The sequence below is a fragment of the Hydra vulgaris genome, chromosome 02 (assembly GCF_038396675.1).
Source record: "Hydra vulgaris chromosome 02, alternate assembly HydraT2T_AEP".
In the NCBI taxonomy this organism is placed as follows: Eukaryota; Metazoa; Cnidaria; class Hydrozoa; order Anthoathecata; family Hydridae; genus Hydra; species Hydra vulgaris.
The window spans coordinates 67,591,866-67,613,910 of NC_088921.1; the positions used below are offsets into that span (position 1 = coordinate 67,591,866).

The 22,045-nt window shown below is 24.5% G+C and overlaps 1 protein-coding gene across 3 annotated transcripts in view; it reads right to left on the reverse strand.

Annotated features, from left to right (window-relative positions):
- The window catches only part of LOC136077124 (voltage-dependent R-type calcium channel subunit alpha-1E-like), a 196,415-nt gene that overhangs the window by 98,893 nt on the left and 75,477 nt on the right, over nucleotides 1-22,045 (reverse strand). For all 3 annotated transcript variants that reach the window (XM_065791765.1, XM_065791766.1, XM_065791764.1), the window contains exons 11-16: nucleotides 17,630-17,727; nucleotides 17,211-17,342; nucleotides 9,952-10,015; nucleotides 6,592-6,709; nucleotides 5,455-5,710; nucleotides 1,682-1,712 (exon numbers count right to left, since the gene is read on the reverse strand). In XM_065791765.1, coding sequence (XP_065647837.1) covers nucleotides 1,682-1,712; nucleotides 5,455-5,710; nucleotides 6,592-6,709; nucleotides 9,952-10,015; nucleotides 17,211-17,342; nucleotides 17,630-17,727 — 699 coding nt within the window. The remainder of the gene's footprint in view (nucleotides 1-1,681; nucleotides 1,713-5,454; nucleotides 5,711-6,591; nucleotides 6,710-9,951; nucleotides 10,016-17,210; nucleotides 17,343-17,629; nucleotides 17,728-22,045) is intronic.

A 22,045-nucleotide genomic window follows, 5' to 3' on the forward strand; every position in this document is an offset into this window, starting at 1 on the left:
AGCATATAAAAGATGTATTAAATAGCCTGAGTTTGAGATTAGTGAGTTTGATTTTCAAAAAAAATCAAAATCAAAACTAATCCTTGGATCCTGATCAATCTGGGTTCTGATCAATTTGGATCTCAATCAATCTGGATCCTGATCAATCTGGATGCTTCAATCTGGATGCTTGAATTTGAATACTGATCAATCTGGATCCCAATCAATCTGGATGCTGAATTATTTGATAATAAAAATAAAACTGATCTAGACTTTTGTACAATCATGCCTGTTGAAAAAAATCATTCTCATTTAACAAACTTAGTAAAAGCTGCTAGGTTTAAAATAAATGCAACAGCTGCATTGGAAACAGCTGTTAATATGTTTAATATGTTGTTTATTTCTGTGAATTGTTTATATTAACTCGTATTTTTGTGTATTGTTAATATGTTGTGTATTTTTGTGTATTGTTAATATGTTGTGTATTTTTGTGTATTGTTAATATGTTGTGTATTTTTGTGTATTGTTAATATGTTGTGTATTTTTGTGTATTGTTAATATGTTGGGTATTTTTGTGTATTGTTAATATGTTGGGTATTTTTGTGTATTGTTAATATGTTGGGTATTTTTGTGTATGATAAATTTTTAATTTATTTTTTTACATTGTTACTTTTAAAATAAGTATGTGAGAGGAGTATTAAATTTATAAATAATAACAACAAGATAATGATGAGAAGTAATTACAAAATATTTTAAATTAAAAAAATTTAAATGAAAATGAGATGGGTTTTTTTAAATCTTTTTTTAAGATTAAAAAAAATAAAAAATTAAAAGACCTTATAAGTTATAGAAATCAGTTATAACAAAAAACAAGATCTTTTTTATAAAAACATTTTAATAAACATTCAAAGAAAGAACAAAATAATTATTTTGTTAAGAAAGGACCAACAAAAAAAGATAATAATTATTTTGTTAATTAAGAATTGAAAATGAACTTGAAACTTTACTAAAAGTGATTTAGTGCGCTGTAAAACTACAAAAAACTGGTATCAATACAAAGATATAGTTGTAATCACCTTGTTGTGTAATTAAAGACACCCCTGAAATAAACAAATAAAAAACAAAATACTTTTGAATAGAATCAATATGTGCCATAAAATTAAATATATAATAACACTCAATGCTTAATCAAATTAGACATAAATCAAACAATTAGTTAAAGAACTTAATTTGTGAAATTATAAATAGAATGATCAAAATTTAATTTTTATATATTTAAAAAATGCAGTAAAACATTTTTAGCCAAAAACTAAACTTCAAGAAGTTAAAAAGCAAAAAGCTATGCTTGATTCTTGTATAGTCTTTTCGAGGCCACCATACCCATGAACAATTTTTGAAACACCCTTGTGGCAGTGGCTTAGCACACTGCCTAGAAGGTGTTTAATTTTTTATAGACCTTTTGAGCTCATTTTTTAAAATCTGGTATAGCCATGGATAACCATTCGCTATACTAAAAGGTATAACATTAATGTATTTAGAATTTGTTATAACTTATTAGTACTAATCAAAATATTATCTTGAACAAAAGCAAAACAGATTAACATAAAAAAACAAAAAACTATTAATGTACATAATAATTTGTTTATAAAAACAAACTTTCAAAAAACAAGAAAAAACGAGAAAAAAAAAACAAAAATAATACCTTATTTATAATTTCACTTCCTTCCTTTCTTCTAAAAGTTTCAAATACAACATAAAACGTTTGTAATATGTATAAAAATATGCAAAAACAAACATTTACTAGAAAATTAATCATTAATATGATATAATTTTAAAATAAAGGTTGGACTCAATACACTGATCTATTTAAAATCAATCATGGCTGTATACACAAACAAGAGGGTATACCATTCTGGTCAATGCTGTTACACTCAGATATATGCAACTATTTAATGTATAACTCATCAAAACAAAGTGAAGACTTCAGTTAGCTATTATAAAACTTTAGCTACTTAGTTATCATAATTTAACATGTAGTAATTATTGTTTATTAAAAATAATTATCATAATTTAACATGTAGTAATTACTGTTTATTAAAATCAGAATGTTTGCTATCACAAAATATAAATGATAAAAACAATAAACTGTGTTGGTATTAAAAAAAAGCAATCAATCAAAAGCCTGGCACTGTAACTAAATGGCTCAAATTTGCAATTAAATAGCTGCAGTAATGTATAGAATTGAAGCTGCAGTAAGAAATATTTAATAAACACTGCTTGTACAAGTACTTTAAACGATTGGTTACAGCTTTAAAAAGAAACAGCACTTTTAAAAATTAAAGACCTTGATTTCAACCAAGAAGATTTCAACTAAAAAATCAAGAAATAAAAAAAGGAAAAAAAGGCAAAAATTGATACCAAATGATGTAGCAGAAAAGCAGAAGCAACATCAATGCTTTACTCTTGAGAAATTAGTGCAGACAAACATTCTGTTTTTTGCAGTCTCAAAAACAAAACAAAAAAGACATTTTGTGGAGTTTTGACAAAAATTGATATGCCAACAATTGACTCTTCATCACAAACTAAATTTTTTTACAAGTTTAAAACTAAATATGCCAGCTGAGAACAATCCTTACATTGGAGCAAGTTTAACCTTAATAATATCATTTTAACAGATTTAAAAAATTCTATTCTATTTACTGATTTCACCTTTGTCATCTTTTCTTAAAATATAAATTAAAAATATAAACCTGTAAAAAGGTTTAGACTTTAAAATGGGTGGTCTGATATCATGTCTCTATTTATATATTTATATTGCTCTTAAGCCAAACCTTAATTTTCCAAACCTTATAGTTGTATAACAGTACATAAAAAAGCTCAATTAGTGAATTCTTTTAAATGTACTTTTAATTTAAAAAAATATTATAATTTTTGAATAACTACACACTATTTACTTAGTTAAAATAAAAGCATCAACATCTGTCAATCTGTTGAATATATTCAAGCTTTCATCATTTGCATTTATGGATTAACACACTTACCCCATTTTTTAGATTTGCTTTTTACAGACATTTTTTTCTTAAAGTTTCTTCTTATTTTAAAATTTTTTCTTATTATAAGTTTATAAAGCAAAAAAGTAAAACAAATTAAAGATGACAAGAGAAAAATATTTGTTTAAATTTAAATATATATTTAAATATTAAATATAATTAACTAAATAATAAACAAAATATCTATATTTATTTTAATATCTATATCTAATAATATCCTAATATCTATATACCTATTTATAAATATCTATATTGATCAAAATATCTATATTTATCTATATTTATTATTATATATTATCTAAATATTATTTTGTATAGATTCAAATTTTTTTATACAGTTTCTGAAAGTTTATATGGTTCCTGATATTTGATGTTCCTAATATTTTGTGTAGTCCTGGCAGTTTAGCTTCTGATATTTCTAGAACATCTAGAACAGTCTTCTACTGGCAACATCAGAACATTATGTCAAATGTCCTGCTCCTACAAAGAATTTACTTTTGTTGGCAAAAGCTAGGAGAAGTTAATTCAGAACTAATTTACTCCCCTGCCTCAGAGGTCTTGGGTGAGTAAAGACTAGAGATAATGTCTGAATAAAAAAACTCATCCTGAGAAGATATTAACTGCATTCAGCTAGTGTCTTTTTTTTTTATCCACCTGACAATATTTTTTTTATTGGAGACTTTAATGTTCATTATTAAAGTCACCAATAACAACAATAATGGCAAGTTACTGGTAGTAAAGCCAATGCCTTTACCACCAGTAACCCTGCTGGCACTAAAACTCAAAACTTTTGTCTCTCTCAATCTCTTCCCCAGCAAATGCTTTGACATTTTTATCCAGATAACTTAAACCATTACTCAACTTACTTGATTGGGATTCTATTCAGAACTATTCAGGATTATATTCAGGATTTTTTTTGTAATAATCTGATGGCTAATGGGCTAATGTTTCTGATAAAAATTATTGTAATCTCCTTGATTCAGGCATGGATGCTTTAACTTGTCAATTTAAAGTCTATTACTAATTAACATTTTATCTTTTTCACCAAAACAACTCTTTTAAAAACTAACAACTTTTTATTATTGCAAGATGCAATAATGTGTTGTCAACACTATGTGTTTTCAATAATGCAAAGTCACTCTCAATTTATTTAACCTTGTACTTTATCTCATATGTTTGGTTAAGCTGCACCTACTCCTACCTTCTAATTCTGCAAGCAATTTATTGCTTCATCATGTATGCGGCTCGATACCTGATTATCATTGGTTGTTTTTTTATAGTTTCCATGGTATTAATGGATTCATTTAAAATCTTTTCATAATTTTTTTTTGAAAGTTAATTGCTTATAACTAATTTTGTTAACTTTTTTTAAATACTTTTTTTTTGTTTATAACATTCACAACTTTTTCTTTGAGTTTGGTAATTCTCTCGTACATAAACTTTAAAAGATTTTATCTAATTCAGAATTTCTTTAACTTATGCAGCTGTGAATTTTTTCATCATATTTTTTCAGCATTTAATACACATTCATTCATTCTGATTACACACACATATACACACATATATATGTGTGTATATATATACATATATATATGTATATATGTGTGTGTGTGTGTTTATATATATATATATATGTATATATATACACATTAGGGTGGTGCTAAAAACAACTTATTTTGAAAATGTTAGCTGACAACCCCTAAATGTGTTTTATATGATAAAATAATACTGGATTTAAAAAATTTTTGAATAATAAATATTTTTATTGGTGCCACAAGACCTTTATACATCAAACAGATCCCTAATAATATAAAAAAAAAAGTTTTTCAAAAGTATGTCATGTTGGGTCTCAAATGATGCAAAAATATATAAAAATTTCAAAAATATGAATCATTTTATAAATATATTATTATTTTAGATTTTAGTAAATAGAAAATGACATTTTTTAATTTATAACAAAAAAAGGGAATTTAACAAGATTTTAATTATAATTTTTTTATCTCTGCTATTTATAAAACAATGATTATTTTTGAAATTTTTACATAATTTTGCTCCATTTGAGCCCCAACATGATATACTTTTGAAAAACTTTTTTTTTATAATATTAAGGACCTGTTTGTGTACAAGGGCCTTGTGGCACCCGTAAAAATATTTTTTATTCAAAAATTTTTTAAATCCAGTATTATTTTATCATATAAAACACATTTAGGGGTTGTCAGCTGACATTTTCAAAATAAGTTGTTTTTAGCACCACCCTAATATACATATATATATATATATAAATATATAAATATACTATAACAACATTAATAGCATATTTTTTTAGTATATTGAGTTATTACCTAAAATATTTTTTTTTAATTTTTTAAATTTAGCTTAAGTAGTCTTATTAAAATACTTGTTAAACGAAGAAATAAAATCTAACTTGTCACTGATTTCAACTATGTCACTAATTTCTTGATTTTCGTAATAAAGATTATCCTTGGTTTCTATAGATTTCAATTGAACATCTGAATAAGATTTCTCCAAACATGATGCAGATATACCATTGTTATAAAATTGAACTATTCTTCTTTTAGTTTCTATTCTAATAATATTATCTTGTACTTCATCATCTGTAAGTATTTCTGCTTTAGCAAGGTTGTCTACAACTATGGCCAAAAAAATGTTGAGAAGTATGTCTATGACATATAGTTAAATCCAAAATAATTCAATCAAAACATAAGGTTTATAATTGTTTTAAAAATTCACACAAAAAATTTAAATAATTTCTAAAATTGTCACGGCAGTTACTTTATTTTTATAATTAAATTTTATTAGAAAATGTATTATGATAAATTGTAAAATTAATTGAAGTTATAAATTATAATATATGGTTAAGTATTCTACAGAAAAATTAAAAATTATTTTATGTGACATAATATAAATGCTTTTTGAAATAAATGTTGTTGTATGAATATAATTTTTAAGTTTATAAAGTTAACACAGTAATGAAATCATTGCATAAACTTTATATAACAAACACTATATGCAGAATAATGGAATCATTGTATAGTTATTAGTATTATTTACATAATTTATTCTTCTAAAATTGTAATAATTTTGGGATTAAAAATCAATATATATCTATTGGGTTTAAGAACCCATGTATGTATATATATATATATATATATATATATATATATATATATATATATATATATATATATATATATATATATATATATATATATATATATATATATATATATATATATATATATATATATATGAGATATTTGTAAGCTCTGGTAATAGTAATGGCAAATTAAAAAGTTTAAGGATTATCAAAAAGCTAAAACGAACATAGGATTAATAAAATGACCGAATAGGGCTCATGATTATAATGTTCTCTTTTTGATGGTATTGACTTCAAACCCATAGTTTGGTCACCAAACAACAGCTTACTATCACCAAACTTTGACAATAGTAAACATTGTTTGGTGATAGTGACCATGTTTATAAATAAAAATAAGTTCTTAAAATTAACAAAATAAAGTGTTTTTATGAATAGAAAAGATACAGTTGCCAAACAAAACTAGAAATAAAAAGTATACACAAACAAAATAAAACATCCATTTGTTCTCATATACTTTCATTCCACTATACATAATACTACTCCAGTCTTCTCCACTGATTACCTATTAAGAAATTTAGATAGTAAAAAAAAAATTGAATATCAATTTAATAAGTGATTAATAAAAACTTTAAATTTCTAAAAGACATATATAAAAGACTTTCTATCCATAATTAATCAGCATAACAACAATAATCGCTTCCTAAAATATATGTATAGGTTGTTTAAAGTTGAGTTACAAATAACAAATATTGTGTACTCTCTGTACCCTTATGTACTTTACCTCATGTACCATACAACTCTCTGTATTCTAATGTACCGTAAACTTTGCTACACCTTCATGTAACTCACTTTATAGACTCTGCACCTTTATTTAATCTCATATATTATACACTTCTCTGTACTATCAAGCAACTCACTTTTTTTTTTTTTTTTTATTGGCTTATTCACACAGAAACAACAAAAAAATATTCAATGCATTACATTATGCAAGACGCTCACATAAAAATGTTAAGGTCAAAAGAAACACTAACTTAATAACTCAAAATATTTTTAATAAAATTAAAAGAAAGAATTAAAAAAGATCTAATTTTTTTTTGTTCCCAAACAATATAAAACATCATCATCAGCATGGGTATAATATAACTTCCAAAAAATATGCTTTAACATCTTCCTATTTACATTTGTGTAAAATTCAACTGTGTCAATCCTTTGTCAAACTTACAATAATATTTTTATTGAGTAGATTTTTCACTTTTTTTATAAGCTTAGCCATTTTATTTAAGGTAAGTTTGGGTTTTCTGTAGCTGAAATAGATATATGAATTCAAATATTGTATTAAAATCAATCAAATTGTTTACTCATTTGTTGAGTAAACAATTTGATTGATTTTAATACAATATTTGAATTCATATGAATAAAAGAATAATGATACTTAATTACCACACAAAAAAAATGTAAAAGAAACCTTGACTTGCTATATTCTAAAAGCAATAATAGATTAATAAACAGTTAAAATCAACAACATATTAATAAATAATTAAAAGCAATGATTAATGACCATTGATAATAGCAATACTCCTTTTGTTAAAAAAAATTTTTTTGAATTCATATGAATAAGAGTAATGGTACTTAAATACCAAAAAAAAAAAAAATTTTTTTTCACTTCTTATTTGTGTAATAGGGGAGAAACCTTGACTTGCTGTATTCTAAAAGCAACAACAGATTAATTAACGATTAAAATTAACAACATACTAATTAACAATTAAAAGCAACAACAGATTAATTAACGATTAAATTTAACAACATACTAATTAACAATTAAAAGCAACAACAGATTAATAGACAATTAAAATTGATTAATGATCATTGATAATAGCAATACTCTTTTAGTTGAAAAAAAAATTATTTTATTAAATTTGCAGTTGTTTTTCGCCAAAAAAAATGTTTACTTGTTAAGTAAACATTTTCTGGCAAAAACTAATAATTTATTAGTTTTTGAAGTTGCTAAATTTTAAGGTATGTTATTCAATGTGTATATCCTTAAGTAAAATTATTTCTTAAACTACAATCCATAGGCTCTTAAAATCATTAAACAAAAATATTGAAAAAACAAGTTGATACTAAAAAAACGATTGTTTACAATTAGTAAGTATGGGGTAACTTAATACAGCATTTGTGCAGGGGAAGGAGGGGGGCTAAAACTGTAGAGTTGTAATCCATTGTGTCATAAACAATCCTAAAAATCATTTCCTTTCATATTTAAATTACAGTCAATTTTTAAGAGATTTATGTAAATATATTACTAGGAGATCCAATATTGATACAAAGTCATTATTTATTGACACTTAAAAATGACATTTAAAACAATATATTATCTGGATTTCTGAAATGTGATTTGGACCATTGGATGCATTATTTGGGTTATAATTATTAACTTGTTTGTCTTTCAAATAAAAATCTGCCTTTTTTTTAAGTTTTGGACTTTTTTTTTTTTTTTAATGATGCTCATAGATTGTATCAAGGTACCCCTTGGGTGAGGTACCTTGATACCTGTTTAAAATACATTATGGAATACCACTATGGAAAACAACCATTTGAAACCCACCATTAAAAACCACTACATATAGTGGTGCTTGACACCTGTTTGAAACGAAATTGAGTTGGGAAGAGTTAGATAGAAATGTGAGAAAAATACAACCAACCATTCAAAAACAGCTTATTTTACAAACATGCTGGAATCAAATACCAACTGAATCATTGCAGAAATCAATTATAAAGACGCACAGAGTATGTGCTGCTGTTATAAAAAGGAAAGGAGAATACTTTTAAAATTAAAAAAAAAAATACTAAAAGATTTTTTATGCTAAACTATTTCGTTAAAACATTTTTTAATTGTAAACAATATGAGCAATTAAGAATTGTTGGAAAAATCTGTTTAAAAAAAAAAAGAAAATACACCGCATGATCTTCAAAATAATATTAATAATAAAATAATATTAATTTTGCTAAAAGTATGATAACTTAATTGCAAACAATATGAATAAATACATATGATGAGAACAATCTTTTTGTATGTGTATATTATTAAATTTATTAGATGAACCCAAACTTTTAACCAGTAGTGTACATATTTATATCTTTTTATGTTAATTCAAAGCCAAGAAGACCAATACAGTCGAGGAGGCTACTATAATAGTGGTTACAACCCTCTCTAAACTATATAACTTCAAAACACAAACCTTGACAAACAAGGTTGCTGCGCAGAGAAACAAATTGAGCGGAATCGAACTTAGAACTTCTCGCTTAAGAGGCAAATGCTCTACCACTACACCACTATGGCATATATATATATATATATATATATATATATATATATATATATATATATATATATATATATATATATATATATATATATATATATATATATATATATATATATATATATATATATATATATACATATATATATATATGTCAACTCTCGGAATAAGGAAAAATCAGGTTGGCAATAAATTGCAGACCTCAAACTGTTAGAGGTCGGCATAAGTTCGGCAAAAAAAATTTAACACAAAAGGTTTACCATATATAAAATACAGAAAGGAGCAAAAAATTGACAACCTCAATCAGTAGGCTTATCTTCCTGATGGCAAAACAAATTGTTGAAGAAGCTAGATAAGTGTTTTTACTATTTGATTAGTGCTCTGTTCTTTACGAACATTGAGGACTCTATTTGTAGAACACACTAACATAATTTATATGAATATATATATATATACTAATAACTGGAAACTTATGACAAACCTGAAATACTGCAAGAATAGAGTTAGTGGGACCATTAAAATTTGGACCTTGCAAACTCTCAAATCTAAAACAAGATTTAAATGTGTCTAATGTATGCAAAAAAAATTCAAATCAATATTGTTGTTTTTCTATTTACTTTAATATAGCAAGTTCTATCTAAAATCTTATAACAAACATTAATAATAATAATTTTATAACAAATCATGTTAAATTGGTTGAAAATCTAAAGAAAAGTGATCTTTGTGCAGAATTTGGAAAATGGGAGAGAATGAAGTAATGTAAAAAGTATATAAAAAAACACAATGAAAAGTTTATTAGAAATAACTAATATAGTATACACAAAAAAAAGGTTCTACAAGAGACGCAAGAAAACAAGGTAAAGGAATGCAGAATCGAATAAAGTTGTAGAAAAAATTTTATTTAATTCAAAAAAAGTCTGAGAATCAAGAAGACAGGATCTTGCATTGCTTGGCAAAAAACTAGATGAAGCAAGCTGTTTACAAAGATCAACCAGAAGATATAGGTGGAGCTAGATTAAAAAGAGAAAAAAACACAGTGTTTAGAGTTATATAGCAAACCATGAAAAAATTTTTTTTTTTCAGAGAAGCCAGTATTAAAGGGCTAGATGAAAAAATACTTAAACAAAAACAAGATGCAAAAACAAGATAAACAAGTCATTTTGAAAAGCATTTTGCTAAATGATAAGATCAATGGAAATAAATAAGGCTTTTTCCAAAATTAGTGTTAGGTTACTGTAGGTTACCATAACTACCAACTGATAACAAAGTAAAAAAAGCTACTACTGTGGTTCAGGTAAAGTTTCTGGTATTTTGTTTATTATATATTTTTTCTGGTGTATTGGCTGAAATTTTAAAGGGTTCAGGGAAGATCCAGTTCTATGTACCTTTTAAAATTTTTAATGGAATGAAACCTTTGAAATGCAACTTGTGCATGAAGTTAAATTCCCATATAATTTGAAAAAAAATTTAAAGTAATAGATTATAATAAAGGTCAAAATATACTAGAATGACATTCATATTGAGAAATAATTAATTAAGCTTAATTAAGTAATAATGATTTTAGAGGAAACTATTGTTTATATAAATAAGCAGTCTACTTATCAATAATATAAGAAGTGTATTTATTGAAAACATTTTTATTTTAGGCTTGGGAACAACTAATGCAATATTTATTGAAAAACAAAATCAAAATTTTTTTGCAAAAGAAAAATAATTAATAAGTAGCATTTGCTGAACTTAAAAAAGCAAAAAATATCAAAAAATACCAAAAGAGGTATATATAAAAATAACAAAAGAGGTATATATAAAAATAACAAAAGAGGTATATATAAAAAATACCAAAAGAGGTATATATAAAAATAACAAAAGAGGTATATATAAAAATAACAAAAGAGGTATATATAAAAAATACCAAAAGAGGTATATATAAAAAATACCAAAAGAGGTATATATAAAAATAACAAAAGAGGTATATATAAAAATAACAAAAGAGGTATATATAAAAATAACAAAAGAGGTATATATAAAAATAACAAAAGAGGTATATATAAAAATAACAAAAGAGGTATATATAAAAATAACAAAAGAGGTATATATAAAAAATACCAAAAGAGGTATATATAAAAAATACCAAAAGAGGTATATATAAAAAATACCAAGAGAGGTATATATAAAAATAACAGAGAGGTATATATAAAAATAACAAAAGAGGTATATATAAAAATAACAAAAGAGGTATATATAAAAAATACCAAAAGAGGTATATATAAAAAATACCAAAAGAGGTATGTATAAAAAATACCAAAAGAGGTATATATAAAAATACCAAAAGAGGTATATATAAAAATACCAAAAGAGGTATATATAAAAATAACAAAAGAGGTATATATAAAAAATACCAAAAGAGGTATATATAAAAAATACCAAAAGAGGTATATATAAAAATAACAAAAGAGGTATATATAAAAATAACAAAAGAGGTATATATAAAAAATACCAAAAGAGGTATATATAAAAATACCAAAAGAGATATATATAAAAAATACCAAAAGAGGTATATATAAAAAATACCAAAAGAGGTATATATAAAAAATACCAAAAGAGGTATATATAAAAATAACAAAAGAGGTATATATAAAAATAACAAAAGAGGTATATATAAAAATACCAAAAGAGGTATATATAAAAATAACAAAAGAGGTATATATAAAAATAACAAAAGAGGTATATATAAAAAATACCAAAAGAGGTATATATAAAAAATACCAAAAGAAGTATATATAAAAAATACCAAAAGAGGTATATATAAAAATAACAAAAGAGGTATATATAAAAATAACAAAAGAGGTATATATAAAAAATACCAAAAGAGGTATATATAAAAATACCAAAAGAGGTATATATAAAAATAACAAAAGAGGTATATATAAAAATAACAAAAGAGGTATATATAAAAAATACCAAAAGAGGTATATATAAAAAATACCAAAAGAGGTATATATAAAAAATACCAAAAGAGGTATATATAAAAATACCAAAAGAGGTATATATAAAAATAACAAAAGAGGTATATATAAAAATAACAAAAGAGGTATATATAAAAAATACCAAAAGAGGTATATATAAAAAATACCAAAAGAGATATATATAAAAAATACCAAAAGAGGTATATATAAAAAATACCAAAAGAGGTATATATAAAAAATACCAAAAGAGGTATATATAAAAATAACAAAAGAGGTATATATAAAAATAACAAAAGAGGTATATATAAAAATACCAAAAGAGGTATATATAAAAATAACAAAAGAGGTATATATAAAAATAACAAAAGAGGTATATATAAAAAATACCAAAAGAGGTATATATAAAAAATACCAAAAGAAGTATATATAAAAAATACCAAAAGAGGTATATATAAAAATAACAAAAGAGGTATATATAAAAATAACAAAAGAGGTATATATAAAAAATACCAAAAGAGGTATATATAAAAATACCAAAAGAGGTATATATAAAAATAACAAAAGAGGTATATATAAAAATAACAAAAGAGGTATATATAAAAAATACCAAAAGAGGTATATATAAAAAATACCAAAAGAGGTATATATAAAAATACCAAAAGAGGTATATATAAAAATAACAAAAGAGGTATATATAAAAATAACAAAAGAGGTATATATAAAAAATACCAAAAGAGGTATATATAAAAAATACCAAAAGAGGTATATATAAAAAATACCAAAAGAGGTATATATAAAAATACCAAAAGAGGTATATATAAAAATAACAGAAGAGGTATATATAAAAATAACAAAAGAGGTATATATAAAAAATACCAAAAGAGGTATATATAAAAATAACAAAAGAGGTATATATAAAAATAACAAAAGAGGTATATATAAAAATACCAAAAGAGGTATATATAAAAATAACAAAAGAGGTATATATAAAAATAACAAAAGAGGTATATATAAAAAATACCAAAAGAGGTATATATAAAAATACCAAAAGAGGTATATATAAAAATAACAAAAGAGGTATATATAAAAATAACAAAAGAGGTATATATAAAAAATACCAAAAGAGGTATATATAAAAAATACCAAAAGAGGTATATATAAAAATACCAAAAGAGGTATATATAAAAATAACAAAAGAGGTATATATAAAAATAACAAAAGAGGTATATATAAAAAATACCAAAAGAGGTATATATAAAAAATACCAAAAGAGGTATATATAAAAAATACCAAAAGAGGTATATATAAAAATACCAAAAGAGGTATATATAAAAATAACAGAAGAGGTATATATAAAAATAACAAAAGAGGTATATATAAAAAATACCAAAAGAGGTATATATAAAAATAACAAAAGAGGTATATATAAAAATAACAAAAGAGGTATATATAAAAATACCAAAAGAGGTATATATAAAAATAACAAAAGAGGTATATATAAAAATAACAAAAGAGGTATATATAAAAAATACCAAAAGAGGTATATATAAAAAATACCAAAAGAAGTATATATAAAAAATACCAAAAGAGGTATATATAAAAATAACAAAAGAGGTATATATAAAAATAACAAAAGAGGTATATATAAAAAATACCAAAAGAGGTATATATAAAAATACCAAAAGAGGTATATATAAAAATAACAAAAGAGGTATATATAAAAATAACAAAAGAGGTATATATAAAAAATACCAAAAGAGGTATATATAAAAAATACCAAAAGAGGTATATATAAAAATACCAAAAGAGGTATATATAAAAATAACAAAAGAGGTATATATAAAAATAACAAAAGAGGTATATATAAAAAATACCAAAAGAGGTATATATAAAAAATACCAAAAGAGGTATATATAAAAAATACCAAAAGAGGTATATATAAAAATACCAAAAGAGGTATATATAAAAATAACAGAAGAGGTATATATAAAAATAACAAAAGAGGTATATATAAAAAATACCAAAAGAGGTATATATAAAAAATACCAAAAGAGGTATATATAAAAAATACCAAAAGAGATATATATAAAAAATACCAAAAGAGGTATATATAAAAAATACCAAAAGAGGTATATATAAAAAATACCAAAAGAGGTATATATAAAAATAACAAAAGAGGTATATATAAAAATACCAAAAGAGGTATATATAAAAAATACCAAAAGAGGTATATATAAAAAATACCAAAAGAAGTATATATAAAAAATACCAAAAGAGGTATATATAAAAATAACAAAAGAGGTATATATAAAAATAACAAAAGAGGTATATATAAAAAATACCAAATGAGGTATATATAAAAATACCAAAAGAGGTATATATAAAAATAACAAAAGAGGTATATATAAAAATAACAAAAGAGGTATATATAAAAAATACCAAAAGAGGTATATATAAAAAATACCAAAAGAGGTATATATAAAAAATACCAAAAGAGGTATATATAAAAATACCAAAAGAGGTATATATAAAAATAACAAAAGAGGTATATATAAAAATAACAAAAGAGGTATATATAAAAAATACCAAAAGAGGTATATATAAAAAATACCAAAAGAGATATATATAAAAAATACCAAAAGAGGTATATATAAAAAATACCAAAAGAGGTATATATAAAAAATACCAAAAGAGGTATATATAAAAATAACAAAAGAGGTATATATAAAAATAACAAAAGAGGTATATATAAAAATACCAAAAGAGGTATATATAAAAATACCAAAAGAGGTATATATAAAAATAACAAAAGAGGTATATATAAAAATAACAAAAGAGGTATATATAAAAAATACCAAAAGAGGTATATATAAAAAATACCAAAAGAGGTATATATAAAAAATACCAAAAGAGGTATATATAAAAATAACAAAAGAGGTATATATAAAAATAACAAAAGAGGTATATATAAAAAATACCAAAAGAGGTATATATAAAAATACCAAAAGAGGTATATATAAAAATTACAAAAGAGGTATATATAAAAATAACAAAAGAGGTATATATAAAAAATACCAAAAGAGGTATATATAAAAAATACCAAAAGAGGTATATATAAAAATACCAAAAGAGGTATATATAAAAATAACAAAAGAGGTATATATAAAAATAACAAAAGAGGTATATATAAAAAATACCAAAAGAGGTATATATAAAAAATACCAAAAGAGGTATATATAAAAAATACCAAAAGAGGTATATATAAAAATACCAAAAGAGGTATATATAAAAATAACAAAAGAGGTATATATAAAAATAACAAAAGAGGTATATATAAAAAATACCAAAAGAGGTATATATAAAAATACCAAAAGAGGTATATATAAAAAATACCAAAAGAGGTATATATAAAAAATACCAAAAGAGGTTTATATAAAAAATACAAAAAGAGGTATATATAAAAAATAAAAGTCACAACAACAAAAAAAATGTCAGAAGATGAAGAAAAAAGACAGCACTTAAAAACAAAAGATGAACAAAAAGAAGATTTAAAGTGAGTGCTCAGTCTTTTATTTTTCAGAGGCAAAATAAAAATTGCTATAAAAATTCCAGTGTTAGATTGAATAAAAACAAGAGATAAATAAAATAAAAACTATACATGGATAAGCAAGTTTAACAAGCAATTAGAAAATACAGGATATATATTTTTTAGTTTTAACTGTAGTAATGTAATGTAGGATCTTTTTTAATTATTAGTTTTTAATGGAAAGTACTTTAGTTAATAATAACAATAAAAGTAAATAGTGGTTAAAAAATGTATGTTTTGACAAGTTTTGATATCTTAAAGATAAATGAATCAACTGATGGATCAGATAAAGAATCAAGATCAAGAATCAAGTGTAAAATCTGAGCCAAGTCTAGGCGAAATATCTCTACTACAAACGCCATTGTGTTTTCAATGATTTTTCATTATCACCACTTTCAACATCATTTAATATTTAAAATTATACACAATATTGGAGAGTGTTATGGTGTATAGCAATAAAACATAAAAAATGAAGGTTGACGATATTAAGAGTAGAGAAGATGAAGTTATGATTTCTAAAGATTTCTAAAATAAGACAAAAAATCAATCAGAAAGATATTGAAAATAGTAAGTGTATCTAATTGGATGCATCAGGGAAGGTTTGGGTGTTAATGTTGTTTGGGCATGATGAGCATAAAGATGATTGTATATCAGCAATTAAAGAGACATCACCCTCAGGAAAAAAAGATTGAAGTAATAATAAGAAACATTGAAGAGTGTTTCAGATGACATGAAAAAGCTTCAACTAATAAAAAAAGAGGCTCAAGATTGTGTTTATTGGAGAAACAGAATAATGAGATGTTCAACCTGTGCACCATTGGACACACCAAGGACGCTAAAATACTGATAATGAACTAAAAGAGTAAATTATTTTTGAATTTCTTGAATTAATTTCATAAGTTATTTAACTAATGAGAATTTAGTGAAACTAAATTATTATTGTTTCATTTAGTTTATAGAAAGTTTAAAAAATCTTAAAAAATAATTAACAAAATTTGAATGCAATAAACAGCTCAATATCACAAATAACTGTTGCGATGATTTGATTGCAACATAAAACAACATGTCAAAAACAACTCATGTTATGTTTTGGTTAAAAAATAATGTTGTCAAGAAGTCAAAAGTAATGTGTAATAATCACAATCTACATGAATAAAATAAAAAATTCTTTTCAAAAATATTTCAAACCTTCCAGAGAATAAATGCATTCCCAGAAGTGCATTAATAAATATGAAGAGAAGGAGAAGGAAAAAAAGACTGAATAATGAGTTCACAGCGCTTTTAAATGATTCAACAATATGTCGAAATCTTGACCAGTACCTATAATCATATAAAATAAGCAAACAAAATATAAAAATATTTTTATAATTTAAATAAAATTGAATTTATTACAAGCATCATTATGAGATCACAATAACATAAAACAATTTAATTTAATTGCTTACATGCTAAATTAATTTTAAAAATGTTTTATAAGTTTAACTAATACATGTACAACTATTTGAGGTCTGAGTAATCAGGATCTATTTTAAAGATATTTCCTATTTCCTATAAAAAAAACTAAACTAAACAATAAAAATTAAACACAATGTAAAAAAATCTATTACTTTGTAACTTTTAAAACACGAAGTAAGATAAAGCAACGCAAAGCAGTTAAACCAATAGACCAATTTGAGACAATCTCTATGAAACTTAGAAAAACAACCTGAAAAAATTAATTACGAAATTGTCTTAATAAAAAATATAAACATTAAATTTAATAAACTGATAAAACAAAATTGTTAATTCAAAAAAAATGTACAATTAATATAAAAGAACATACAAGGCATAACTACCAAGAAAGAAAAGATAATTGGAGCTGCCCTATTAAGTTTGGCTGATAAAGCAGATCCAATTATGTTTACAATGCAGTTTTGACCTTGTCTAAAAGAGAAAGAGCATCATAAGAAGAACCAACCCAAATATGCAGGGAGGTAGAGAAAGGAATCAGGAGTAAGAAAATGGCAAGAGCGATAAAGAGAAGCAACTTTAGCAGATGCTAAATTTGCAATCGATTGTATATATGGTTTCCTTAAGTAGTCAGAAGTAAATGATAATCCGAGAAGAGGTAAAGAAGAAAACTCAGTGTAGGAATTTTGACAGTATTGTGATAGTTATTTGCAGTTAAAAACTGAGTTTAGTTGAAGTTAAAATTCACAAGCAACTGCAAGCCCCAAGCTATTAAAGAAGTGAGATCAGATTCAAAGAAGAAAAGATGCCAAGATAAGAGCATTAAGTTGAGTCATCAGCAAATAGATAAATTTTATTGAAAACTTTTGATATGTCAAGAGTAATAGCTCTTGCATTGCTGCCCTCATCAATAAATATCAATTAACTTGTCAATGAACAGATGAGTCTTTAAAAATAGCAGGTAGCAAGTCAGCTGTAGAATTTTTAATTCTTTAGAGTTTTTAAAAGTTGGAACCACATATGCCATTTTCCAGCAAGCAGGAGAGCAAGATTCAATCAAACACTCATTAAATAGTTTAGAAAGAATTGAAGAGAGTTCTGGAAAACACTTTTGCAAGACTATGGCAGGAATGTTGTCTGGATCAAAAGCTGTAGAAGAGTTTAATTGAGAAATGACTTTAGCAGCAGAAGCTGGAGAGATTTGGATGTCTAAAAATGGGTTAACCTGTTTAATCTGAATGGAAAGAAGTGAATTGCCATAAGATTCATGAGTCGAATTAAGTCAATTGAGTTCAAACTTATTTAACTGGAATGGCAGGAGGAGTATAATCATTAGATTAAAGAGTCGAATTAGAGGAAAAATTCTTTGCAAGTAGTTTTGCCTAATCCTTGGGAGAGGTAATAAAATCAGATCCATGAATTAGAGATGCAATGTTTGATTTAAAATTTTCTAAAAGTAGAGAACCTATCTACTGAGATGAAATATGATATTTAGTAAATTAAAGGGATTAAATAGGAATAATATTGAAGCTTAGTTGCAGACAGCACCTTTTTTCAATAATAAAAAGATATTTGTTCTCACGAGAGTTGTTTTTGTTAAAAATATGAAAAAAAAGACTATGATTAAAGTATTTATACTAGCATAAAGAAAGGTGTATAGGTGTAAGGCGTAGACCCAAAGTTCATAAGTTTCTCGAAGCGCACAGAAGAGATTAAGATTAGTTTTCCGTGCAGTACAATAAGGTAGCATTACTACATGACTTAAAAAAATCCCTAAAAAATCATCATCCTTTATTAATGTTAAAAAAATACTTTTAAAAACAAAAATAAACTGTGACAAAATCGAAATCAAATCATTCACATTATATTCAGGAGAGTATATAATTTTATAAACTTATAGCCATTTATAAATTTTAATTATCCGATGGAGAGTGAGATTAGGAAGTTTATTAATCATTCAAAAGACAGAGATAAAAATTCGGTTTTGCTTTTTCTTTCTCAAAGAAGCAAAGAGCATAATGCAAAGAGTAAGAAGTGTGCAAAAATTATAAAAGCAGGAGGAGGCTCCACAACAGCAAGTAACACGACAAGCAGCCTTAACATATAAAAACCAAACATGATGCATTATTATGAAAACAACATGCTATTGAATTTCTTTGTGAATAAAATTTAAGACAAGAAGGTGAAAACCTATATGTAGTATGAGGCTTCACTTGAAACTAAAAAAAAGAAATAAAAGCTTCTATGCCTACCTGGATCCAGGAGGTTACATAAGAGGTGTAATTATCAGCAGAGAGACAAAAGACATCAGCTCAAGAACCTTCACAAAAAAAAATCACAAAAGATTCCCAGTCAGCTTTTGGCTAGTAATAAGAAAGTAGTGTGATAATAAGGTGAGTCCAAAAAAGAATTACAAAAGGTTTATAGAAATCATTGTAGGTGAGAACTAGGGATGTCACTTTTACTTACTTTGATGTAAAAACACAAATTATTTTTAAGCGTAAATTACTTTACATAACTCATAAAAATTATATAATTTACTTTTAAAAAGAATTGGTTTTTTTTACATAAATTATATAACATATAATACTTAATTACTTAAGTTAAGTTTTTTAAATGAGTAACTGTTACTTAAAAAAAAAACTTACTTTTACAAGTAAAAGTTATTAGCATTTTTACTTTTACTTGTAAATGTAACTTCTAATGGTTTGTCCTGTAAAGTAAATTACCTTGAAAAGTAATTGTGGTTATAATTATGTAAAAAATTTACATTGAAATGTAATTTACTTTTCATATGTAAATTAAAAGTTATTCATGAAGTAAACTTACGTAAATATAATATTTAAAAAACATAACACTTTACAAAGTAAAATAAAACAACATGGTAACAACAAATTACGTATAAAGTAACTAATTACTTTTACGTATAAAAGTAACTAATTAGTAATAACAGCTTACATAAAAGTAATTTGAAAAAACTTGTTATTTAATTTTACAAATAAAAGTAAATTTTATACTTTACTTTAAAGTAAGTATATTGTTAACTTTCTCAAAGAACAGTCGTTTCATATTGATTTAACATAAATTTTAAGATAGGTAGCGTATTCAAATTTATTGCCTGTTTGAGGGCACTGGGTAATACTTCAGGTAATACTCTGATGTATGTGAGCAGTGTTTGTGGTGGGGCATCGGGAAAGGATTTTTTTTCATGTATATCATAAAGGGTAGTTCTATTATAATTAGGGGCAAATATGTCAACATGCAGGTATACCAGTAGTGTAGATACGGGCTCCCTGCCATATGAGTGCTAATAGGGGCTGCTAAATAATCATTGATTTTTTATTTCTTTTTTTTTGTTGAGCAGTAATAGGTTAGTGGCCATAATGAAACTTTGGTGGGGAGGGGGTATGGGGCATAATTTTTAAGCTATGGGTAATTAATGCATGTGTAAACCTTAACTAAGTCACTGTTTGTAAGAGTGCACTTTTTCTCCATTTTTTTCTTTGTATTTGCCTTTTCAATCAAGTATTTTGTTATGGTAATATGATGTATTATAATATTTTTGGTACCCGCAAGGACATAGACTGCTAAAACAGTTTTCAAAAAGTTATAAGTCATTTAAATCTGATATAATTTATATGATTAAAGGAGTGTTTATCAGATATAATCTTTTATTGTGATTTATTATATATAATCTATTTGAAAAAAGATGGTAAGGAAAGCTGTTCAATCTTCTACTATAGGTTGTGGGCACCCTAATAACCTCCTTTTTGTTGCGTTGGTGGACAATAAGAAATATAAAATCTTATTCAAATAAAATAGTAGAATAAACTTGCTTTAGAATAAACTTGCAAATTTTTTCAAATATTAGTTTGACTTCACAAGATGCTTGTTTACTTTCAGTTGTTCCAGAATCTTGCGATTGATTTTTCACTCCCTTCCAGACTAGTTAGAGCTCTGAAACTTTCAGCATTTGTGTATATTTAATAAAAGTACATCTAAAAATTGTTTTCAGAGCCAACTGGAGAACTTCACTTTTTTGAATCTCTTTTTTTCTTTGATTTTACTTTATCTTTCAGACTTTACTTTGATTTTACTTTATCCTGACAGCATTTGTGTAGTCCCAATGAACATGCATGTCAAACTTTTTTCTCTAATATTTTGTTTCTCTTTAAAGTTGTAACTTTTTAGAAGAAGGAATTTTTGCAAAAAAGCTTTGAAAAGGCATTTTATTAATTTATTTGTTTTAGTATTAATTTGTTGAGAGGAAATAGGTTAGTGGCCCTGATAAAAATTTACCAAAAAGGAGCCAGGCATATCTGTAGCTATGCTGCTGCTTTTTGCTTTCCTTATTCAGCAAAGTTGAAGTCAGGGCCGTCCCAAAGAGCTCTCTCATTGGGGAGGGGGGGGGGGGTCGTATGTGTTTGCCAACAAGAGACACACACACAAAAAAGGGTCCTCAATATTTGATATTTACCAACTATACTACAAAACTTGCCAAATAAAATGCTAAATGTACAAATGTGCTAACTCAAATGCATATATAACAGCTTGGGGGTGGGGGATACCCCTTC